We start from the raw sequence: 26,163 nt of genomic DNA, 5'->3' as shown, positions 1-26,163 counted from the left end.
CGCCGCAGGCCCGGGACCTCGCCACGCTTCTCAGGAGCCCGCGCCCGCGGCGCGGCGCGAGGAGGCCGAGGCGCTCAGGGGAGCCCGGCGGGGTGAGGGGGCAGTCAGCCACTGGGCCGCCGCCACTACACGCTGGGGCACCCACCGCAGCGAGGTTGCGGGCTGCGCGTCTCGGACGAGCGCGCCTCGGGCGGGCTGGGGCGCCGTGCTCGCGGGTGCCGGCGGGCGGTGAGCACACACGCCGGGCGGCGCGCGCCGCGGGGGGGCGGGGCCGCTCAGTGTTTACCTGTTGCCAGGACACCGGGGCCTGGCGCTCAGCCGTTGGACGGAGCCCGGCCCGCCCATCCCGCCCGCAACCGCCTTCGTGATAGCGGCCGCCGTCCCCTGCTGGCCGCGCCGCTCTGGCTGGGCCATTTCACCTCGCGCGACTGCGGGTAAGGTTGAGAACGCCCGGAACCCGGGCTCCGCGCGGGGGAGGCTGTCTTTGGGCGACCGAGGAGGGCGCAGGCGAGCTCCTGGCCAAACCCGAACGGGCAGGCGATGCTCCGCGTGTACCGTACTGGCCTTGGAGTGGGCGGACTCGGCTGTGCGTGCGAGCTAGGTCACTCACTGGCTGACGTTGGAGAAGTTATCGAAGACTCCATGCCCTTTTTTGGAAAATGAGATAAAGCCTTTGAGGATTGAAATGAAAATAACATGGGGAAATGTTTGTAAAAGAGCCTGTAATAATACAAACATTACAAAATGTTTTTTAAAAGCGCCTGAAAAAAGTTCTTATACCCGTCGTGGGATTACGCAAGGATACAGTAGATTCAGTTATGCTTCCAACCTTGAGTTCATCCTGACATCCTCCTCCCCGCAGGAGAATACACAGTTTAGGAGCTGGACCCTCATTCATTTTAATGACTCATTTCTTTTTATTCAAGTTATTAGGCATCTATCATGTGCCTGACACTCAGTTTTGGGCCCTGGGAATTCAGCCCCGAATGCAGAAAAGTTCTTTTTTTTTGGGGGGGGGTGTCAAATGGGGGACGTGGCAGACATTAAAAATGATAGGTGCAACAGGATGTATTACATTTGGTGTATTAAATTGATACGATGATAGCTGACTACTCTTTTAGACTGGTGAATGGGGAAGGTCTCTCTGGGGTTTAACTGAGATTTGGGTGATAAGGAGGAGTCAGCTATGCCAAGGTCAGGGGACAGGACATTGCAGGCCCAGGGCAGGAGGAGGAGACTGGACCCAGAAGCAGGGGTGGGGTCCTGAAAGGCTCTGCAACCAAGGGTAAGGTGTTTTTTTGTTTTCCTTCTTTTGATTGATGACCTCACTTCCAAAGGGGAGTATTTGTGTACCAGGTTCTCATGCATTTGCTTTCTCTAATCATCAACAAAGCAAACCCAAGTTCCAATGACTTTTAATTTGTCTGGTAGTTTTTTTGAGTACATAGGCCCTTGATATGGCAAATTCTCCTGCCTTCTGCCTGTGCTTTCTCCTCTGCTGGCACCTTACTCCCTGGGTAGGGGTGGCTCACACTCCCTGTGTACACTTCTTTGGGTCGTCACAACTCTCTCAGGTTAACCCCTATCGGGCTCACTCCCAAATCTGTTCTAGTCCTACTTTTCCTGAGTTCCAGATTGGAGGTCTGAAAAAAAAGATAGAAAGCACAAGAAAGCATAATTTGTCGGTGGACAGGTGAAACATAAAATGAACGGTCTAGTGACAATTGGTACAACTTCAATGGCAGCACCATCTTCCATTGACCAAATGGGTCGTCAGCCTTTGCACTGGAGAAAGCCTTAGCATTGACCTGAAGGGAGGCGAGGAGGGCTGCTGGGGGGTGGGGCTGAAAGGCAGACTTCCTTATAACAAAGAACGCAGGTTACTGTTAGAATCAAAGGAAAATGTCATTGACAACATAAGCATTTTTCTTAAACACCAGTCCACTTAAGAACCTCTTAATGTTTAGCACTTAAGATCTGTTTATTCTACAAGAACCGAACAAATCTTCCTGTATAAATTGGAAGATGATGTTAAATTTAGATAACTATTCAAACTCACATTGGAAAAGTACTAGTTAATTTTATGTTTATGAGTACACATCCTTATGTCTTCTTTATAAATAGTAACATTAACTGTGCTGCTCTTTAAAAAAAAAATTACCAGAATTAAAGTGCACATTCTTAGAATATTCAAACTTAGAATATTCTATCACTATCTTTCTTAAAAGTTACATTTAAAAATTCCTATTTCTTCCTCTCTACTCTGGTGGTCTCTCTTCCTCCCTCCCTTCCTCCTTCCCTTCCTTCTCTTTTTCTTTTTATCTCATTAAGTTCAACAGTATAGCACTGTTCACTTCACCCACTATAGCCCTAATTTTGAAGAGGAGGTTACAGAAAAAATAAAATGTTCTTTGTAGATAATCTCTGGTCAGTTACTAGGGTCCCAGCAATGAGAACCTTGGGGTACAGTAAGACCAGGCGGGGCAGACTCAGGAAACTATCTAGAGCAGGGGTTGGCAAACTCAGTAAATATTTTAGGCTTTTCAGTTCTCATGTCCTCTTTTTTCCAACTACTCTGCTGATGTAGAATGAAAGCATTTATAGACAACACGTAAACAAATGAGTGTGGCTGTGTTGCAATAAAACTATTATGGAAACTAATATTTGAATTTCATAGAATTTTCATGTGTCATAAAGTATTTTTCGTCTATGGATTTTTCCCCTCAACCATTTAAGAATGTAATAAAAAACCATTCTTAGGGCTTCCCTGGTGGCGCAGTGGTTGAGAGTCTGCCTGCCAATGCAGGGGACACGGGTTCGAGCCCTGGTCTGGGAAGATCCCACATGCAGTGGAGCAGCTAGGCCCGTGAGCCACAACTACTGAGCCTGAGCGTCTGGAGCCTGTGCTCCGCAACGAGAGAGGCCGCGATAGTGAGAGGCCCGCGCACCGCGATGAAGAGTGGCCCCCGCTTGCCGCAACTGGAGAAAGACCTCGCACAGAAACGAAGACCCAACACAGCCATAAATAAAAATAAATAAATAAATAAATAAAAAACAAAAACCATTCTTAGCTCACAGGCTGTATAAAAATGTTGGTGGGCCAGTTTTGGCCCATGGGCTATAGTTTGCTGATCCCTGAGCTAGAGAATTTAAATGCTATTTATTATTCTTGCTGGGGGATTCTTTAATAGGGAGGGGAATGAGGTGGAAATAACGAGCAATTTTTGAACACTCATGTTTAACAAGCATTATTCTAAGCACTATTATATTGACACATTTAATCCTTACAACTCTAGAAAGTAGGTAGTGTTATTATCCCCATTTATAGATGGGGAATCTGAGACACAGAGAGATGAAAGAACTAGTCAGTTATCACACAGCTAATGGAGGCAGAGCCTGGGTATAATAACTCACCAAGTTGGGTCCAGCACTGTCAATCTGAGCCCTTATGCTGTACGGCCTTTCTGGGTAAAACATCTCACATCTTCCAGCAAAGACATATTTTCACAGGCATCCACATGGAGAATCTTTGTCCTGACAGCTCCATTAAGCATTTGAACAAAAAGTTACAAAATGTTCAAAGTAATGTTTCCATTTGGAGGCAAGGGGACAGATGGCGCTATCTTATTTAGTAAGAAAGTCACAGTCACCAAAGGTGTTTGAGCAGAGGTGGGATGACTTTTGTACTCTTGCAGTTCCTTTGAAAGACTTTTTCTTTTCTATAAAAGTAAAAATTTAAAATTCTTCCTTTTTGAAATTTAAATCTGGCTAATTACTGAAGGAGCAAATAGGCTGAACATCTCCCCATGGCCCACTCAGGCCCAATCTCATTCCATTTACAGGATCTGGGGGTGTCTGAATGGCCAGAAAAACTGCTTGTAGGAAATTACATTTCAGATTGCTTTGGCCTATTGCTATGAGAACTGAGTGAATCTCCCTTCACCTCATCCGCCACCACAACATACACACATGCACACGCACACACACACACCCTATTCTTCCCATCTATACCCTTTCGTATAACATTTCTTCCTAGCTAGAAAATGTCTGACAGTGTTAGGGAAGAATTATTTGATTTAATTATTTGATATATTAAATTTATAGTCATATAAGAGAATATTGATATAGAAAAATAGATCTCCAGGATAAATGATAAGAGCAAGAATAGAACAGTACATTGTGCCCCTAATTGTAAAAAAAAATGTCGATGAGGAGGAGATGGGTATTATCATGGGAATTTTCTGAAAGAATAAAAAATAGAAAAAATATTGGCAGTGATTACTTCTGGGGAACAAGACAAGAGATCTGGGTTGGGAGATTACATTTTTCTTTGTGTACTTTGAAAATCATTTGCATTTTTTGCATGTATCTTAACAAAAATACCAATACATAAATGTATTCTTCAGTTTTACACATGTTCCCTCATGTCATATCCTCTACCCAAGCCTAAAACTCTTTCTTTACTTGAATCTCCTTTGACTACATCAATAGCTACAAGTATTTTCTAGATAAAAATAACTTCCCTGGGTCTTGCCTTAAACCTCTAATACTGATAGAGTAAATAAATCAATATTGCTATTTGTTAGTGTCTGATGAGTTTTAGTGGGTTGAATGGTGGCCCTCCAAAAGGTATGTCCATGTCCTCATCCCTGAAACCTGTGAATACGGCAAAAGATAAAGATATTTAGATTGCTTCCCTGGTGGTGCAGTGGTTGGGAATCCGCCTGCCAATGCAGGGGACGCAGGTTCGAGCCCTGGTCCGGGAAGATCCCACATGCCGTGGAGCAACTGAGCCCACGTGCCACAGCCGCTGAGCCTGCACTCTGGAGCCCACGAGCCACAACTACTGAGCCCACGGTCCTAGAGCCCGTGCTCCACAACGGGAGAGGCCACAGCAGTGAGAAGCCCTTGCACCGCAACGAAGAGTAGCCCCCACTCACCGCAACTAGAGAAAGCCCGTGCGCAGCAACTAAGACCCTATGCAGCCAAAAAAAATTAATTAATTAAAAAAAAAAGTTAAGGATATTTAGGTGGTTACAGAGCTCATCAATTATAGCATCCAATGAGATCAAAGTCGTGAGTTTCATTGTTGTATGAACAAGTGTCATTTTTGTTCCAAAAACACAGGTGAACTTGTTTTTGCAGGGGCGGTGCTGCACAGCTTGTGGTGTCTTAGTTCCCCAACCAGGGATTGAACCCAGGCCCCGGCAGTGAAAGCACCGAGTCCTAACCGCTGGACCGCCAGGGAATTTCCCCACAGGTGCATTCTTAATCTCAGCTAGTTTTATTGTAAATATGGGTCATCTCAAGAAGGACTAGAGGAATGAATTCTAACTTACCACTACCTGGGGGAAAAACAGAAACCATCAACACACTTGTCTTTATATAACAATGATTAATAATTGTTAGGTGGAAGAGCTGGGGATCTATGGGCAAGGAAGGTCAAGAAAGCCACACTGCAAGTATCAGCATAAAGCACTGAAATGAGTCTTTTCAAATATTCACTGGAAAGCTGTTGATATTCTCAAGAAGACTCTCTAGGGAGTTCCCTGGTGGCATAGTGGTTAGGGTTCCGGGCTTTCACTGCCCTGGCCTGGTTCAGTCCCTGGTGGGGGAACTGAGATCCTGCAAGCTGTGCAGTGTGGCCAAAAAAAAAAAAAAAAAAAAAAAAATGGAATCTCTCAGATAGTCCCACCACCAATCTCAAGCTCCCTGGGAAGCTGCTCTGACTCACTGTCTACCCATATGTCTGGTGGCAACTTGCCTCCCTATGGGTAGTATGCTTCTCTGGACCAATGCTAGGCTCACCTGTGTGCATTGCTTTTTGCCAGTGGACTATGAGCAATTTAACTTGTGCCACATCCAAGCAGGAGCTTTATTTATTTATTTATTCTTCTGTGAGTAGTGTTTGTTCAGTTGGAATTTCTTCTTTTTTTAAAAAATATTTATTTATTGGCTGCGTCAGGTCTTAGTTGCGGTACGCAGGCTCCAGAGTGTGTGGGCTCTGTAGTTGCAGCACGCCGGCTTAATTGCCCCGCAGATTGTGGGATCTTAGTTCCCCAACCAGGGATCGAACTTGAGTCCCCTGCATTACAAGATGGATTCTTAACCACTGGACCACCGGGGAAGTCCCCAAGCAGGAGCTTAAAATGTGTTTTCGTGGTATGGTTTGGTCTTTTGCTCCTGCCCTTTACTATGAGAACAGTATGTCCCAGGTAAGGGCTATTCCATCAGCCTATTGCCAGAATGAGACAACATACAGAGCAGAGCTAATCTAGCAAGTCAATTGAGTTGAGTAGAGCTGCAGCTGCTTGCCAGAACCAAGAACAAGAGAAAAAGGTTTGTCATAAGTCACTGAGATTTTGCAGTTGTTTATATCAGTCTAGCCCCAGGGAATACTAATACAAGATTTTATATATTCGTCTCTTTAATTATACCCTCCCTTTCTAGATATAATGTCTTTAAGATTCTCTTGTGTTGAAGAAGTTAAAGACCAAATTTCTAACTCCAGTTCAATTCTTTTTATTAAAGTGCTTCAGTAGAGAAACAGTGTTATCAACAATCAACACAAACTTTACTGAAATATTCACAAATAAAAATCTTCTACTTTATAAATCACTCAAATAATGTTCTTCTATGTTGTAACAGTAATCACCATTGGAGGTTGGTTACTCTGATTTATTCCTAACCACACACATGTATTCTCAAATTGGGAGATTCAAATCAGTTACTGTAACATATGGGGCTGGCTATCAGTACCTGAATGCTAGTCCCAGAAAGTCAGTAGAAAAATGATGTGATTTGAAATTAATCATTTATCCTTGGTGCCTCAGTTTTTCCATCTGCACTGAGAATTAATTTTCCCTTAGAGAAGATTTATTAAAAAATATGAAATGTTAAAGCTTAGCATACATCTATGCCTTGGAAAGAATTCACGTGCATATTTTTAAGAGGATAACTTGTCTGTTCTTGATTAAATTAAATACTATATACTATTTATTCAAAATAAATAGACTGATAATTGTTCTTTCCTTGAAAGTTGTCTTTTCACTTAAATCACATTAAAATCATAGGTTAATAGGGTTCAATAGGGTTCAATAATGATATACTGAGTAAATTATTATTATTATTATTTTTTGAGTAAATTAATTGCAATGAGGACTGCTGTCCTACTCAGACAAAATTTACAGACTATTTTAAGTTTCATCCATTACATACTTACATTCTTCATGACCTCACCATAAAAACAGAAATCCTGCAACCCATAAAGCACAAAGAGGTGAAATTCAAGCTATAATCAGAATTTTGGTATAGTTCCTTTGGAAATCATTAGCAATCTATCATGACTTCAGAAGAGACTGTGGTTGACAAAGGATGGAATAAATAAGCAGATTTTGACTAGACCTCCTGGCACAATTAAAGTGGCCTGGTGCTATCATAAAAAAGATTCAGTTGTGTCCATGTTGCAGGGTGGGGGCATTTAAAGTAAAAAAGCTTGAAAGTATAGATGCCATAATTTTGAGGACAGAAGAGAAATAAGATGATCCTGATTGAATCAAAAACTTTTCTAAAAACCATGTTTCGGTTGGGAAGACTGTGATTCTGCTGTAAAAGGGAGAAGTTTAAAGAGGTTGGTACATCAACCCTTATATTTTCAAAGAAATGTGTAATACTTCTAGGTAGAAACAGTATTGCTAAATACCCACATGACACTTTGAAACTGCTAGCAGTAAAAAGGGAAAAAAAAATCATTAATCAACATAGGAGAAAAAGAAAAATTAACCTGTGATGCTCTTGCTGTTCTATTCAATTAAAAAATAAATCGATCATGAGCACAAATGGACATGCCATCTCAATTTATAAAACCTCCTGTAAATAACTTGTCATTTAAAAATGAATTGGATGAAAAGAATAATTTTCTGCAATGTACTCAAGTCATTTTAAGACTGAAATAGTTTCAGGAAAACATGAAACATCCTTAGAGGAGGCCTGTTTCGTACTGGTTGTGGCAGAGCACTCCATGCCCTATACAGAGTACACAAGGAAATACTTTTCACACTGAACATGGATCTCTTAATAAAGAAAAAACACTACACAATATACCTTTCTATAACATGCAGTATTTAGGTAATAGTAAATCATCATCCTTCACAAAGAAGATGCAGTTGCTCTAAAAATCATCTCAGAGCTAATGATTTTAGAAAGAGGTGAGTGTCAGAATTTTAAATTTAAAATACGGACTTAATTTCAAAGTTGGGTTTGCCAAACCTCTGGTAATCCAGGGTGAGCAAGAAGGAAATGATCTCCCTATTTTATGACCTGCACTTCCCATTACCTATGATGAATGCCATGAGTCAAATGCCATAGTACTTCTCACTTTTGGAGCCAGCAAAGGCTAGCCTGGTTCTAGGCAAGACTAAAGCAGGGAGTAGTCCCACAAAAGAGCCTGTCCAGGACTGATCCAGCAGGAGATTTCAAGGGCAACTGGGCACCCAAATGACCCCAGGGCAATTAGATCAATTTGTTATCACTCAGGATCCCAGCCTTGTATTATCTCCAGGCCTAACTGCCACCATAATAGTCCTGAACTACACTGGATGTCCTAAGGCTGGGTCACTGCTACCCTGGACAGGCACTCCTAGAGCTGGAAACAAAGGCTGAGCGGGCAGGGTAGGCAGAGCACCATTTATTGGAGCCAACCCCCATCTATCAGATGCTTGTTGACAAGAGCTCAGTCAGTGATTCTGGAGCAGCTCCTCCCAACAGATGGGCTGTGAAAAAACCTCTCTCTCCAGCCAGAGCTCATATGAGTAGTGGAAATCCTCAGGCAGATCCAACCTCTGCCCCAGCACACTCTGCAAGCAGTTATCCACAGGTGAAAACTCAGAGTCCTGGGGTCTGTCATACCGGCGGCTGTTAAAAGCCTCAATGTTGGCCCTCAAGGTGCATTCTTCTGCTTGGAAGTCCCACGGCCTGGCATCGATGTCTGTGTTGGGAAGATTAGAAAGAAAAAGATGTATACACCTAAGGACACCGCTCCTGTTAGCACAGAGCATGGTCTATGGGATACCAACAATGCAACTGCTCAGAATTTCCTTTTTTGTAAAGAGCAATGTACAAAGTAAGTATATAACACGCTGCCAGTCAGGTTTAAAAAATATACACATGCCCACATACATGTGCTTATATATGCAGAGACTATCTTTGGAAGAGTCTAGAAACTGGTTAACAGTGATTACCACTGAGAAGGAAATGACGGCCCTGAGGGAGGTAGACTTCTTTTTATTGTATTTCCTTTCCATTATTTCACTTTCTTACTAGTTATATGTATTATATTTTCCAAAACAGCAACTCAGTTCCCTTTATTGAACTTTCCTTAGGAATGGGAGTTTCCCACTTGAACAAAATCACAGTTTTCAAGGAATGGTAAGAGGCAGGAAGGGGCACAACAAGGAGAATCAGAATGAACCAGTTACTGAAGACTTTCCTGATTCCATGGAACCTCCTCCAGCACACGAAAAATCTATATGCAGCTTATGTTAAGATAATGAGGTGGGGCTTCCCTGGTGGCGCAGTGGTTAAGAATCCACCTGCCAGTGCAGGGGACACGGGTTCAAGCCCTGGCCCGGGAAGATCCCACATGCAGAGCAACTAAGCTCGTGCACCACAACTACTGAGCCCGTGTGCCACAACTACTGAGCCCACGCGCCTAGAGCCCATGCTCCGCAACAAGAGAAGCCACCGCAATGAGAAGCCCACACACCACAACGAAGAGGAGCCCCCACTAGCCGCAACTAGAGCAAGCTCGCGCACAGCAACAAAGACCCAACGCAGCCAAAAAAAAAAAAGCAGACAAATCCAGAAGGATTCTGCAGAACAACTGGCCTAGTTCTTCAATTATGTCAGTGTTATGGGGGGGAAAAAGAACCCTGCTAGATTCAAAACAAATAAAAGGATATAACAATCAGATGAAATTTGTGGTCCTGGGTTGGATTATGACTTGGAAAAGAATAGCTTTAAAGAACATTTTGGGGCAACTGGGAAATTCTGAACATGAACTTGATTATTAGATAAAACGAAAATGTACTGATATAGAAAGGTAGAAATAATGTTAACTAAAAAGAATATTATACACAACACTGTAAAGCAACTATATTCCAATAAAAATTAATTTAAAAAAGAGAAGATTATAACATAGCATACACAATTTGCTTTCATTTAAACAAAATGTAGGGCTTCCCTGGTGGCGCAGTGGTTAAGAATCTGCCTGCCAATGCAGAGGACACAGGTTCGAGCCCTGGTCTGGGAAGATCCAACATGCTGCAGAGCAACTAAGCCCGTGTGCCACAACTATTGAGTCTGTGCTCTAGAGCCTGTGAGCCACAACTACTGAGCCTGTGAGCCACAACTACTGAGCCCACGTGCCACAACTACTGAGCCCACGTGCCACAACTACTGAAGCCCACGCGCCTATAGCCCGTGCTCCACAACGAGAAGCCACCACAATGAGAAGCCCACACACCACAACGAAGAGTAGCCCCCGCTCGCCACAACTAGAGAAAGCCCGCGTGCAGCACGAAGACCCAATGCAACCAAAAATTATAATAATAATAAATAAATAAAATGCATGTGTATATGTAGAGGAAAAAATCTGTATGAACATACAATAAGATTTTGGTGGCGATCTTTGGATGGTACAAATATGGCATAAATATGGTAATATTGTAAAATGTTTGCTTCCTTGTATTTTCTAACTGCTTTGTAATAATAAAAGGTTATTTTTTTAAAAAAAATCTCTCAGAGACTGTCGTACAGAGTGAAGTAAGTCAGAAAGAGAAAAACAAATACCGTATGCTAACACATATATATGGAATCTAAAAAAAGAAACAAAATGGTTCTGAAGAACCTAGGGGCAGGACAGGAATAAATACGCAGACGTAGAGAATGGACTTGAGGACATGGGGAGGGGGAAGGGTAAGCTGGGACAAAGTGAGAGAGTGGCATGGACATATATACACTACCAAATGTAAAATAGATAGCTAGTGGGAAGCAACCGCATAGCACAGGGAGATCAGCTCTGTGCTTTGTGTCCACCTAGAGGGGTGGGATAGGGAGGGTGGGAGGGAGACGCAAGAGGGAAGGGATATGGGGATATATGTATACATATAGCTGATTCACTTTGTTATACAGCAGAAACGAACACACCATTGTAAAGCAATTATACTCCAATAAAGATGTTAAAAAAAAAAAATCTCTCAGAGAAACCTGTCACTTAAAGGAATGTTTTGAAAAGGGGTAATTATCCCTCAATTGACTTGTTTTATAAAATGGATTTTCATAGTTTACATGGGACAGGGTACGTGCTGGAATTTGAAGCAGCGCCTTAATGTTTGTTATAACAGCACCTGACTATAATCATATATTTTCTCATCTAAAATATGTAACAATTCACACCAAAAGAGTAGAGATGTTTGTTTAGTTTTGTTTCAATCCTGGGCAACTCCTAGAGGTCAAAAGCTCTGAGAATACTCACCATTCCCATAAGCCCAGTCATCATTCATGCGGTGGCGTACTTTCTGATAAATGGCTGACATGGTTTTCATGTTGCTTTTCCTCCACTGGCGCCCCAGGTACTTGGTCTGTATTTTTAGCAGCTTCAGCACATAAAGTTGCAGCATGGCCTGTTTGACCTTGAGGGCCCGCTTTAAGATTGGAGCAGATTTAAACACTACCAGCATCTGCCCATTTAAAGAGGGATAGGAATGAAGAACGATAAGGATCTAAAGTTTCTTGGAATTTCCAACTCACAGACAAATTAAGCCAAACCTGGCTAACCTCAGACTACCCTGGGGAGCTTTGGAAAATCTATGGTCCAAGCTCCACTTAGACTTAGTCTTTAAGAACAGAGGAAGCACTACATTTATATTTCACAATTCAAAATTTCTAATATTCAAAGAGCAAAAAAATTTTGTCAGCCACACATCCCCTTTCCACTGTTACCAGTTTCCTGTGTATCTTCTGGAGATAATTCTATGTATGTGTATGTTACTTTTATTAACAAAAATGACAGCAACTACATACCCTTTCACCTTGTTCCATACCTTGATTTTTTTTTCAATTTTATTTATTTATTTTTATTTTTTAATATTTTTTTATACAGCAGGTCCTTGATTTTTATTTAACAATATATCTTGAAAATTATTCCACAGCAGTACAGAACCGTCGCATTCTTTTTAATGGTTGTATTAATATTCTATTATAAGGATGTACATAAATAATTTAACCAGTTGGTATTAATGAGCATTTATGTTTTTTCCCGTCTTTCATGATTACAAATACTGCTGCAGTGAATAATCTTAGACTTGTATCATTTGAGATACGTGACTATAATCCAAAATACAATGCTAACTTCCCTACCAGAGCTGCCCTGAGGGAGGGTCCATATTCAGCTCCCTGAAAAGAAATGGACCAGTAAATAATTATCATAGAAAAAGTACCCAGAATTAGGAGGTGCTAAGTCTTATGGAGCATTCAGTGTCTATCTATAAAGCTCGCAAAGCGAGAAGTCCATATTTACTAAAGATAAAAAAAACCCCAATTAGGTGGACACTATGATCTGAAGCTCCACTCACCATGGTTCTGGAATGCTTCCATTTGGTCAGTTTATTGAGCAGCCTCAGAAGGTTGATGCAGGAAAAGAGGTTCCTCCAGCAGAACTGGTTGTTGTCTCCAGCTTCCTGTAATAAGGCATGCTCATCATTATCTCAACACCTATAAGGCATTCCTTCCCACAGAAGTATGGAAGTCACTGTTGGTCAGTTTAGGAGAGGCCTTCCATATGAAATGCTACCTCCTTTCCATCCCGCTCTTCACGTAGTGAGGCCCCAAGGCATGCAATATCCTTCATCTGAAAACACACAGCTGCCAATCCTGGAAGACTCTACCTAGAGCAAGTACTGGCTAGAAAGATGGTACATGAACATAGAAACGTCATTTAAGCAAGCTTTCTTGTGTAGCTTTCTGCTTTAACATCAGAAAAGAGATGATAGAATTTTGCCCTCATATACTCTGCACTTAAGTAAGCTATGTTTATAATTGCTAAGAGTTATTCTGGTAGATTTCAAACTATTGGGTTAGCCAAAAAGTTCGTTCGCATTTTTGTAAGAGGTTACAGAAAAACCCGAACGAACTTTTTGGCCAATCCTATATATTGTATGGATCTGATATTCATTACAATTAATTCTTTAAAAAATCAACCTCCACCCTCCTTTATCAAATCATATTGCAGTAAACTGCTTAATTCTCTAGCATGGAAGGAAAAAAGGCAGATGGTTAATTGGAACCAGGTGTTTCTCTTGAATGTTACTTGATGGCTTGTGAGCACCCAACCAGAGATAACAGATGGATGTCAGATCAGAAACAGGTAACTACTCATAGAAACATCTTTCAGGGACAAAAATAAGAGTCTGGGTTTTGGGGCTTGCACCTATATACTGGGGTCAGAAGCTATATAAATCAATTAACACACTTGGTGGTCAAACTAACATCTTGGAAATTTCTCATGTCTACAACGTGAGAGGAGAATGTAGGAGTGGGAGATGTGTAGAAGTGAACTGCTTTCTGGTGAGTGGAAGATTACCCCCTACTCTCCCAAATTAATTTGAAGCAAGCAAGGCAGACATACATCAACTGTGGAATGAACAGCCAAGACTTTTGAGAATATTAGGCTCTCCTAAGAAAGAAATAAGACTGAGGATCAAAAAGTTGCAGGGAAACTTTTCAGAAATATCGTTTAGAAATAATGTTCTCCTGCAAATTCCCTGGTGGTCCAGCACTTAGGACTCGGCACTTTCACTGCAGGGGCCCAGGTTCGATCCCTGGTCAGGGAACTAAGATTTCACAAGCCGCGCAGCGTGGCCAAAAATAATAATAATAATAATGTTCTTCTTCCTCTAGTAAATGTTCAATATTGTGTTTAGAACTAGTTCCAGGAAAGCTATCTGTTTTGTTCTAAGAGAAACTTCCATGGGAGCCTCCACTCTAGTGCAAAACAGATCAGGTTTTATAGATGTTACCTTTTGTGCGGCTAACAGAGGAGACAGACTTCTAAATGTTTATGTTTTAAGAAGAAGCAGGGGAAACAAAAACATAAGAGAGAAGTAAGTATATTTCAGCTGTGAGCTTTCTTCTTCCTGACTTCTAATACGGTAGCCGCATAAAAAGACTTGCATCCCTTGTGGGATATGGGAGTAGTGGCATGGTCTTGGAGAAGCAGCACTGGAGTAGGCACCAGGACACCCGGGTTATGGCTTCAGCCCTGGCTGTATCACCTTAGGCAAGTAATTTCCCTGTTTCCTGTAAGAGGCTGAACTAAGATAACCTTTAAGATCCTTTTATCTCTGACCATTCAATAATACTGTGGCTTACAAGTTAAAGTTTTGAGGGAGAGAATGCTGATTGTGGCTGCCTTTTTCTCAGAGCTGAGTCTCAAGAGTCCCAAGAGCTGCCCCAGTCCCCTCCTGAAGGTAGTCTCACCTGCCCAGGGCCCTTCCCTCTGATAATGCTTCCCTGATGTCTATAACTAGCCCCACTTCTTGCATCACCAGATGCTGCCTGGAGTGGGCACTGAAAGCACACATGCTGGTCAGTGGCTCTCCCTGGAGAGCTGAGTCCAGGCTTGTTGTCTTCTTTGCTGGAGCCCTGCTCAAGCCTTCTCCCTTCTTCCAACCCAACAAATAATCTTTTTCCCAGAAAGCCTTTAGGTCCATGGGTGCCCTTTCAGAATTGCCTGTCTTGAGAGTTTTTTCTTTTTATGTTCATTTAAAGCAGGTTTGGGCTTCCCTGCTGGCGCAGTAGTTAAGAATCTGCCTGCCAGTGCAGGGGATATGGGTTCGAGCCCTGGTCCGGGAAGATCCCACATGCCGCGGAGCAACTAAGCCCGTGCGCCACAGCTACTGAGCCTGTGCTCCAGAGCCTGCGTGCCAAAACTACTGAAGCCCATGTACCTAGAGCCCATGCTCCACAGTAAGAGAAGCCACCACAATGAGAAGCCCGCGCATCACAATGAAGAGTAGTGCCTGCTCACAGCAACTAAAGGAAGCCCGTGCGCAGCAACAAAGACCCAAATCAACAAAAACAAATAAATAAATTTATAAAACTAACTAAATAAAGCAGGTTACCTTCTTCCTTCCTCTTTTTTTTTTTTTTCTTTTTCAGGACTCAGCATATTAAGTAAGATGCAAACTTCTGCAGGGGGATGTATTTTGTGAACAGCAGCACTTGGCTATATTCTCTTGTTCCTGGTACTTAGCAGTATCCAAAGCAAGACCTTTACTCACTTTCAACCAGCTAAAATTAAAAAAGAATTGCCCATGTTCCACTCTCACAAATAAATATTTGTTTGCATACACATTTGGTCTGAAGATTCAGTTTAGCAACCACATCCTACCCTTTCAGAGCATCTCTAAGGCACTACAAGGGTTCTGCTCTCAAAGATCCATTCATAGCTCAGCTGAGTGAGCCAAGCCAAATAAAAACCCATGCTTTGGACTTCCCTGGTGGTCCAGTGGTAAAGAATCCGCCTTCCAATGCAGGGGACGCGGGTTTGATCTCTGGTCGGGGAACTAAGACCCCAGATGCTGCGGGGCAACTAAGCCCGCGCGCCACAACTACTGAGCTCTGGCGCCTCAATTAGAGAGCCTGCGTGCCGCAAACTACAGAGCCCATGTGCTCTGGAGCCTGCGCACCACAACTAGAGAAGAGAAAACCCACACGCCACAACTAGAGAGAAGCCCGTGCACCGCAACGAAGAACCCACGCGCCACAACGAAAGATCCCACATGCCTCTACGAAGATCCCGCATGCCGCAGCTAATACCCAACACAGCCAAATAGATAAATAAATAAATAAAGTTAAAATGTTAAAAAAAAAAGAAAATACATTAAAAAAAACAGGCTTAAGACAATTAAGTGGATAATTAACTCAGATGACTGTGGAAAGGAAGAACAGAGTGTTTCTTTTGTACTGAGGAAATCAGATTGGTTAGAATCTGAGCACTGGAAGAGACTTAGCTGTTCTAGTCCAATTCTGTTATCCACAGAAGCAAAACCTGAGGCCCAGAAAGAGGAAGGTGGTCTGGCCAAGGTCACATGGTAAGTGCCCCAACCAGGGCTTGAACCTAGATTTTAGTACTTACTGAATTCTAACACTTTGTCTTTATTTACTGTTCATCTTCTGATTAAGTTACTGCTAGGTTAAGGACCCAGATCTAGGTATCATAAGAGTTATGATTCTCAAAAGTGATGTGAGGAGGTATGGAGGAAGGAGAAAAGAAAATTTCAAAGTCATCTGGGGAGCTTTAGCAAACTACTTGTGCCCTGGGAGGGACCTGGGCATGTGAGTTTAAAAAATCACCCCATTACAGAAAGGGTGACAACCAGGAAGATTGATAAAATGCAAAAAAAAACCACATTTATCCATGGTCCTTCCTCTGTATAAATACCTCATGGAAAATGGATATATACCTTATGATATGTTCACATTTTGTCTAGGATAGAGAAACAATAATGCTATTGGTGTTATTGGTTTTAAATAGTGATGGTGAATGTCAAAACAAAGACTTTTATTTAAGGAGGTCACAAATCACTGGTTAAATAATGCCTAAAAGGAATGCTAGAGACCTTAATACCTGAACATAAAGAAAACAAAAATCAAAACAATAACAAAAATCTTCTGGAATATCTGTAAATATCTGGATTAGGAAGTTATAAAAACTAATAAAGATAGATGAAAGGATCAGGTATATAAATTTAAGTGACATGAACATATTTTTATAGGTATTTCTGAATATAAATCATACCCAAATTTGAAGAATTTTGCAATGAACTACCTTTTAAGAATTAACTTAATAATTTCACTTGCCTAGATCTGAAAGGAAATGACAAATATTTCTTTGCAAATGGCTAGGTCATGCAAATTCTTACCCTCTGCTTTGGACAACACTTCACCACTCCACCTGCTTCCATATCAGTAGAGGGTAAGACTGGGCAAGATACTAAGAAACTTCTAGGTCTGATACTCAATGACTCCAAAATACAGTGTATGTTTAGTTAGAAATTATAAATGCATTGTTGTAATAACATGATATATGTTATAAAGTACATATAAAGTAAAAAAGGATATTAATACATATAAAAGATCTAATATATCCCACCCCTAAAGCATCATGTTGCACACCCTATTTTTCATACCATTGCTCTAAACAACCACCCAGATGCTGAGCATCCTACAGTACTTGAGGCCATACCCACTGCCTTCTCTAGCAACCTCCTTCTAAAGACCATACCTAACTTCCACACAATCATACATTCACCATCCTTCTCTTATGTTTGGAATTTAATTTTAATTTTTTCCTAGTTTAGTGGATTGAATTTGAATACAGACTTTTGGAAATCTAGAAATTGTAAGCCTTCCTGCACCAGGTAGGTGAGGAAACTCTTCAGTACATGAGTAAAGATGGCCTACTGTAGAGCTAGATATTTTGACAAGATGAGAAGACCGTAGAAATTAATGTGCCATTAACTTTGCCTTTATTTCATGTCCATTATATGTGTAGTTGGAATTCCAAATGAAGTTGAACTCAGTTCAAATACAGAAAACTGGGAAAATATGAATCAAGACTACCTTAGCCAAGTAATTCCACTTCTAGGAATCTATCCTAAGGAAATAATCAGAGATGAGGTCAAAGGTTCATGTGTAAGGATGTTCATTTTGGATTTATACAAAGAACACTGAAATAAATGCCCAACAACAGTAGAAAACAATCATTTTTAAAAAATTAAGTAGTGTAATATTATATGTAGCTATTAAAAATTATGTTCTAAGAATGTTTAATAAAATCATATTGTGAACATTTAGATTTTACTATGTGAATTGAAACATATGTAAAGTCCTTATTTTCTTAAATAATATGTGTGTGTGTATATATGAGTGAATATATAAATATATACGGTTAACTGTAGCAAAATATTAACAGTGGTTTATTTTCTTTCCCATACGTTTCTGTATTTCCCCAATTTTCTGCAATAGTATATATCAATTTTAAACTCAGAAAAAAAAAATTTGAAATGTTACTTAAAGAAAATCCTATACACTTAAAATGCCAGTACATTTTCTGTGCTTACAATTAATTCACTGAGCCTGAAAAAGACATAAGTCTTACTCATATAAACACTAGTCCTTTCTGAGTGCAGAAGCCATCAGTTTAGATAAACAAACCACTATACTGAGGATCTATGTGGAGTAAACTTGCTAGTTAAGTCCATGACTGAGCTCAGGGAAGTACTTCTAAGTTCAAGTAAAAAAATAAAAAAATCTGTGGTTACCAAATGAAACCACCAGGCGCCACTGTTGCTTCACAGAAAGGACAGGAATGCCTAGCATGAATCTGTTTTTCATTAAGAATAGATACATGTTTTTACCTACTCTTAGATACAATAAAGTCTTCTCAGATGCATAACAAGTATTTCAATAATTTTCTGTTCATATCCCAAAAGGTCAATCAGAAGAGATAAAGTTTAGTTCCCATCAATTCCTACTTATGGGATTGAGAAAAGAGAACACATTGTATCAAGAAATTGATTCAGGTCATAAAAGCTGACTTTACGTTTTGAAGTACCCTACTAATAGTAGCGCTTTAATGCTATCCCTGTACCACTGTTTCTGTGAGAAAGTGCATTCCTCATTCCAACTCTGAATGACAGGGCTGCATGTCTCCACCCTGGCTCTGCTACTTTCAACTATAAAGTTTTGGCAGCTATTTAACTTCTCCATCTATAAAACACTGAATACCAACCTCAAACAGTTGTTTTAAAGACTGAATAACATCATAAACAGGGTTAGACAACTTACTACCTCTCTCTGCAGAGGTAAGAAGCTCCCAGCTTCCTTGGCTGCTGAGACCACATCCAAGTAAGACAGGGAATCTCTGCCCCGGTGCTTAAAAAGGTGCTAGACTTAGTGTCTCAGGACATGGGTCCTTCTCTAATTCAGAGTCTGTCATGAGGAGTGGACCTGACGAGTCACTTCATCCACTGGGCCCTCAGGTTTCTCATCTTTGAAATAGGGGGTTTGGCCAAATGGCTCTCAGGTCCCCTCTAGCCAAGAATCCTATGGTTCTGTAAAACTTGTGCCACAGAAGGTACCATTCTACTTTTGCACAATAAACTTCTCTGATGTGACATCTTGCAGGTATTAAAGTTGGGGGACAAGGGGTTGGGGCACACACGGGTGCCATCATCTGATCATTTATTAAGGTCCTTCCATGTACTGAACATGGTGCTAGACCCTGGGGATATAAAATGAAGATGATACTATCTCTTCCTTTAGGGAGTTTTCAGTCAAATGGAGAAACAGATACAGATAAACAATTACAGTGCAACAGGGTGAAGGTATGCGCTGAGGTATATCTAAAGAGCTGTAGAGATGAGATAGGCACTCGAGTTCAACATGCTGGTCATGAGTCAGTTTCATGGGATTCAGAATAACTGAGGGACTTCTATGATTTGCCTAGAACTGTTTCCAGCATGAGGAACTTTCTGGGTCATCCTTCTGTGGCCATATTGAATTTTGCCTCAGAGAGACCTAGGTAAGGTATTTTCTGAAGTACACACCCCTGGGTATTTTCTGTAGCACAGCAGAAAGAAGACAGATAATTGATTTAGGCTAGACCAGAAGAGATTCTCCTGCCATTTATCACAGATGTTCACACTCAATTTCAGTCCCATTATCTTTCTAAATTCCCTCTCCTCCTTAGTGTTTTTCACTGACCCTTTTCTGTATAAAATGCTATGCTCAGCTTTTCCAAGCCTTTCTCAACTGGGTCAGCAGCTCTAAACCCCTACTACCTCTGTGCTCTTGCCAATATGCCTCTACTGATCTGAGACCCCCAAACCAGGGCATTAGGGGGCTAGAGAAGAAAAGGAAGAGCAAATGCCAACCTCTGCCACCTGGTAATTTCAAAGGGTATCAAATCCCCACTTGCTTACCAGACTCTCCGTAGTAAGCTCTGGCAAATCCTGGATGATACAGCATGGGTAATCCAGGACCGAGATACTGCAAGATGCAGAGATAAGGACAGGCTTTAGGTAAATGGCAATGGCAGCAAATGGCTATATCTGAAAGGGCAGGAGGTATTTCTCTTCAGCAGGCCGCATCTATTTCCAAAACTGCTTAGTGATTTCAGCTGAAACTGAGGGTTCTGGTGCCAGGCAACTCCAGATCCAGTCTCCTCTCCTCATAGCCATGAGAAGAACCAACAGAATTCTTTCAGGCTGGCCCCTATCTGGCAGAGGCAAGGGAAAGCAGAAGGAGAGCCTCTGTATAGCCACCTTTCTCCTCCCTTCTTTAAAGGAATACATAAGCTTGTGTGCATTTGCGTTTCTGCATTTAAGTGTATGCTTGTGTGTATGCGTGTACATAAAATTGTGCTCCCAGAGATGCTGCCCAAACTCATCCCAATAATAACCACCTGTGGATGTGAGAATGAAATGAAGACCTCTCCTTTGTCCCTTACCAGATGTTCCTGAAACTCAGGAGCTCTGGGGAATGATCACAGAAGCCACTCCTAGAGGAAGCTTGAGACAGAGGCAGCTTCCTGCAGCAGGGCCAATCTAGTAGCTCAAGAATGGTAATAGCATCTGCCCCCAAAACAGACAGTGGGGAACTGCAAGGGAGCTGGAGGCTCTGCGGTGAGCCCAGGGAAGCAGGCATGAGTCAGCAGGGGAAATAAGGCACCACATGATGACAGGGACATGGTCACTCGAAATGACAGCTCTCTTTCTTTCCTCTTCTCCCTTCTTCACTGGTACAATGCAGAATTTAGACTAATCTCTAATGCTCCTTCTGGCTCCAACATTCCATAAGGTTTTAAACACCAATCCATCCGAACTAGAGTAGTTGGAAATGGGTAAAGGATGTTGGCAAAGCATAGGCTATAAAGAGGAATATGGGGTTCCTTCAACCTGTCTCTACATTTCAAAGTCAAAACTTCTATCCAAGCAAAACACAACAATTTATTTGACTAGAAATGTTGACCTTTGTCCAAGAAACCCACAAAGGTAACTTAAGGGAACCAAGGTAGGAGAGGAGAGGGCAGTGGACCTACCTACTGGATTCTCCCAGGGCTCTGCACTACTCCATTAGGATGAACATTCTTGGCTGGGTCATCTACTTATCTACCCACCTCCCACTGACAAAGCCCCATGGCAAAGTAGGTACTGGCAACCAGGAAATGAGGGTGGGAAATCAAGGATGGATTTGTTCCAATCTCATTGTACTGAATTCTAGCCTAAGGGGGCATAAAATAAAGTTACAAGTTTCTAGGATATCTAGATTGTAAGAGCCATGAGGAAACTGCAATAACGAGCTGTAGGTGCTCAAGTTCTCAAGATCATGCAACAGTAAAGCTTACAGGTAATGCATGAGAGGACCACTGTATCCAGGCCAAGCTTAGCAAACGGTGTAGTCTGGCACTACCGCTCTTCCAACTCCAAATTGAACCTGATGGACACCTATTGGATTGTCTGCCCCCTGCTTCTAGGTCCATGGTACAGGGGGCATTTTAGTTCCTGAACCCCACTCCTCAGTCACAGTTGATTGATCCAAGGGTGGGCCTCTAACCCTGGGAATGTGGAACAGGGATTGAGAGCCAATTCAATCTCTGAAGTGGCACAGGAATATGTTTAGTTCATGTGGGCATATTTCACTAAGTGGCCTAGGAAGCAGACAAAACTATTTGTCAATGAGAGAGGAAAAACTGGAGTGGAGGTACAGAGGCTTGGTGGCCATAGATGGAGGTGGAGAGCTTCCTTGGCTCCTTATGCAACAGACCAACCCTGAGGCCCAGAGCTGCATCTTGTCCTAGGTTCCTCGAGATGATATACTGCCCATTTTCTCCTAACAAATTCCCATTCTGTGTGAGCCAGGTCCAGCTCTTTTTGGTTCCTTATCACTAAGAGGGTTGACTGATACACACAGGTACCTTCATGAAGCTGTGACCCTTACCCAGCCCGACCTACACTTTCATTTTCCCTGGTAACCCAACTAGTATGTCTTAAGTGTCTTTATTTTCTGGCCATGCCACGCAGCTTGTGGGATCTTAGTTCCCCGACCAGGGATCAAACCCGGGCCCTCGGAGTGAAAGTGCAGAGTCCTAACCACTGGCCAGGGAATTCCCGTAAGTGCCATTTTTAAGGGGGGTGGTGCCCAAGTCTCTCTGCAGTTAGGAAAAACCCATTCTCCAAGGCTTCCTCCAAACAGGAAAAGTAAAGCACTCTCATCTATGTTTATCTTAACTAATGCTTATAAAAGCTCTATGATATAGTCAGAGTAGGTATTATTCTCATTTTAAAGATGAAAATACTGTGTCTCAGAGAAACAAAGTGTCTTACACTTGAGACGACACAGCTAGCAAGTGGCAGATCCAGGTCAGGAATCCAGGTCCCGTGACTTCAGGTTCTGTTTGTGTGTTTTAAACTACATATAAGTAGGTTGCCTCTCCAGGGTGGAGTTTCTGGCCGTGCTGACAGACTGGTGGGGCAATATCTCCTAGCCCCTCTCCAGTCACCTCAAGTGTCAGGTCAGCCTTCTTCTACTTTACGAACTTTGCCTCTGGTAAAGCACTTCTGGTCAACTCTGATTATCATGCTTCTAGTTTTTGTGTAAGTAGTAAACTGAGGAACAAGGATCTACTCTGTTAACCCCCCAGGTCCCCACTTGGCTGGAGCAATCCATAGCAACTGTGATCAGAAAGCAATTTATGTTTTAACTCTGCCTCTGCTGCTTACTTAAGGGGTCTCACTAGCATGTTATCCTTAAGTAAGTCAATTAACTTCTCTGAATTTGTTTCCTAATTGGTGAAATGGGAATAAAACTTATTGTGATACATTTTAGCACTACTGAGGAGATTAAATGAAATAATGGATGTGAAAATCCTGTATTTTTTTAAACTACAAATTGATCTATCTAAGTAAGGTTCTATTATTTATCTTTAGTTACAAATTCTGTATAACACTTTACAAAGTAGTGTGATTGATCCAACTTATGATTTACACCAAAATTAGGGCTGACCAGACAAGTAGGATGCTTCACAAAAAATATTTTCTGGATCCTTCTGCCACAGGGCCGAAATTTCATCGTTGCAGTTTCATTTCTTTGAGTCATGGCACTTTCAGTTTTCAAAACTATTAAAATACAAATATCTTTGTGAAGAGGCCAAACCATACACCCCACCAGTAACACTTCAAGGAAATTAAATTTGACAGTGACAGCTCTACGATAGAAAGGACCAGGGACACCAGGAGAACAGAAAGTCGGCTCTGAGACGATGTAACTTCTCAACCATCCCAAATATCCCTTTGAAATAAACCTGTCCAGAGTTCTTACCTGTTTTTGGCAGTGATGTAGGACAAGATATTTTGATTGAAGAACTTCAGGATCAATGGAATGCAGTTGGCAAATACCAAATGTTGTGATACATATTCAAACTGAATTAAAAGATCAAAGCAGAAAGGATGCTTATTTGGGGGAGAATAGAAGGTCTGTATGAAAAAAAAAGAGGCAAGAACAATTCTAATATCCATTCCTAAGAATATTCACTGTCCATTTGTGTTATCAGTCTTCCTGTCTGGGAAGTGGGAAGAACCATCTTCAGCCAGCCCATCCTACAGAGAAGGGGACAATCTGCAGTGTGTGTATGTTGCAAGCACCTGACCAAAAGCACAAACATAAACAAGCCAGAAAGAAAATCCCACTCCAGATAAATAGAAAGAATTGCTGTGAGATTTGTTCCTAAGCTCTACAGGAAAGGAAGGCTCCCTGAGGGAGTTGTCTTCCATACCAAAGCTCTGGCTCATAGGGTTTCAACTGTGATTGATATAGCAGGAACAGGTGCAGCCCAGCAACTGCTGGCATCACTCAGTCAGGATGGATACGGCACACAGTAACCAAATGAACCACTGGAATGTGGGCTCCAGCGTGAGTCTGGTTCACTATATTAGCCCCCATACTTAGAATATCAGTATTTTAATGAATGAATCAACAAGAGTCCTTCAGTCAACAGATACTGCACTGAGAATAAATCCAAGATCTTTTTGATGGGCTGGACACCAGAACATAGGGCTACATTTTGCTCTCTTGAATCTGGATGGGGTTTGCATCCAGGAAGACCTATTGGGGCAGTGTCATGGAGTTGTGTCACCTGGATTTTGCCCATGATACACTGAGGAACATCAGACACAGTTTGTCTCCAGATCCAGACCCTAGACTGCTGGGAAGTGTAGAAACTGGGTTGAAAAAGCAGAAAACTGTAGTGTTTTAAATCCCTTAGCTCTTCCTGATCACCGAGAAATAGCCATGGCAGCAAGCTAAGCTGCCCTTTGCTCAGGTGTGTGGTTAGCAGCGGGGAGTCAGGTTGTGTTGCCCATTTCTCTCTTCTGCCTTAATACTTTCTCCCTGGCAGCTGACCCAGGGTATTTTCCAAAGCCTCAGATGGAGAAGCCAATGCATACCTACTATCAAGTGATGGAAAACATTTTTCAGTTTGAGACATGTCTGTAGCCTTGTCAGGATGCACTGACACAGGGCAAGACCCATCAAGCCACCCACCTGTCTGGCTGTTGATCCACATACTGCCCACCAAGAGAAGCAGACAGAAGCACACATACACAGTTCTGTTTCTGCTAGGAGCACTACTTCTCATCCATCCCTACTCCTTCCAGCACTGCTGCTGCTCAGCAAACACTGGCAGAAGAAGTGTGAGTACTCAGGGCACCTAACACACCCAAAGATGTCTCTGAATGTATGAAAGTGGAGAAATAATCCTGGTTGTACAGTCAAACCTGCCATGGACACATACCCTACAGGGGCTTCCCTGTACTCTGAGGTCCTGCTGTTCTACCAGCGAGCTTGGTTCTGACTCCTTAGGAGGAAAATGAGGCAGAGGCCCTGTGCAGGAATGAGAAGGCTCCCTCTCCTCTCCATGTCTCACCACAGAGAACATCCATTCACTGCCCCCATGTTCTCCTATATCCTGGCAACACCCATAGCACCAAGTCCAAACTCTTTAGCATGGCAAACAATGCTTTCATAGGGAAGCAGGTTCTTAACCTTTTTTAGCCTCAGTGGAATAAAATAAGACCCACCTCGTAGGGTTGAGAGAATTAAATGAGATCTTACATGAACTTAACAGAGTGCTGGCCACATTGTAAGTATTCAAAACTGTGTGCTAGCATATGTATTATGACCTGCTCCCTGCCATCCCCTCCAGCTTCGTGTATCACCAGACCTCCCCACTCCCTCCACTCCAGGCAGAACTCCAGCAACATTTAATTAGTTTCCAAGGTACTCTGCTCTCTCCCTTCTGGACTTTCACAAATTAGCTTTTCTGCTTGAAATGTTTCCTGCTACCTTTCCCTGACAACTCCCGTATCCTGGCTAACATCTATTTCTTTAGGACTCAGGTTAGAAGTCACATCTTCTCCACCTCAGGTTGGATTAGGTGTTTCCATAGCAGCCAATGCTTACCTGTATAACAGCACTTATCACTCCATAATTGGCTATTTATACATCTGTATCCTTTACAAAACTTCAAAGCCCTTAACAGCCAGAAGTGTGCCTTATATAGAATTACATCTCAAATGTTAGAGAAGTGCTTCACGGGACTTCCCTGGTGGCGCAGTGGTTAAGAATCTGCTTGCCAATGCAGGGGACACGGGTTTAAGTTCTGGTCCAGGAAGATGCCACATGCCGCAGAGCAACTAAGCCCGTGCGCCACAACTATTGAGGCTGTGAGCCACAATTACTGAAGCCCGCGCGCCTAGAGCCCGTGCTCCGCAACAGGAGAAGCCACCACAATGAGAAGCCCACGCACAGCAACGAAGAGTAGCCCCCACTCACCACAACTAGAGAAAGCCCGTGCACAGCAACGAATACCCAACGCAGCCAAAAATAAATAAAAGTAAATAAATTGAAAAAACAAAAAAGGGCTTCACATAGAGAAAAGTATGCTCAGCACTCCCCCACTTCCCCTTTCTGTGGCATGTTTGAATCCTGTCGTCCACTGCTTCAAAGCTGGCTGGGCATATTCCCAAGAAGCTAGGGATTCCT

The 26,163-nt window shown here is 42.2% G+C and overlaps 1 protein-coding gene across 3 annotated transcripts in view; it reads right to left on the bottom strand.

Annotated features, from left to right (window-relative positions):
* Nucleotides 1-6,608: 6,608 nt before the first annotated feature.
* STRIP2 (striatin interacting protein 2) overlaps nt 6,609-26,163 on the bottom strand; it is a 44,192-nt gene continuing 24,637 nt past the window's right edge. For all 3 annotated transcript variants that reach the window (XM_068549433.1, XM_068549435.1, XM_068549436.1), the window contains 5 exons: nt 23,443-23,543; nt 20,046-20,112; nt 12,633-12,737; nt 11,534-11,738; nt 6,609-8,986 (listed from right to left, as the gene is read on the bottom strand). In XM_068549433.1, coding sequence (XP_068405534.1) covers nt 8,736-8,986; nt 11,534-11,738; nt 12,633-12,737; nt 20,046-20,112; nt 23,443-23,543 — 729 coding nt within the window. In that variant the 3' untranslated portion in view covers nt 6,609-8,735. The remainder of the gene's footprint in view (nt 8,987-11,533; nt 11,739-12,632; nt 12,738-20,045; nt 20,113-23,442; nt 23,544-26,163) is intronic.

Source organism: Eschrichtius robustus, chromosome 8 (genome assembly GCF_028021215.1).
Source record: "Eschrichtius robustus isolate mEscRob2 chromosome 8, mEscRob2.pri, whole genome shotgun sequence".
In the NCBI taxonomy this organism is placed as follows: domain Eukaryota; kingdom Metazoa; phylum Chordata; class Mammalia; order Artiodactyla; family Eschrichtiidae; genus Eschrichtius; species Eschrichtius robustus.
This window is presented reverse-complemented; position numbering and strand designations above follow the sequence as displayed.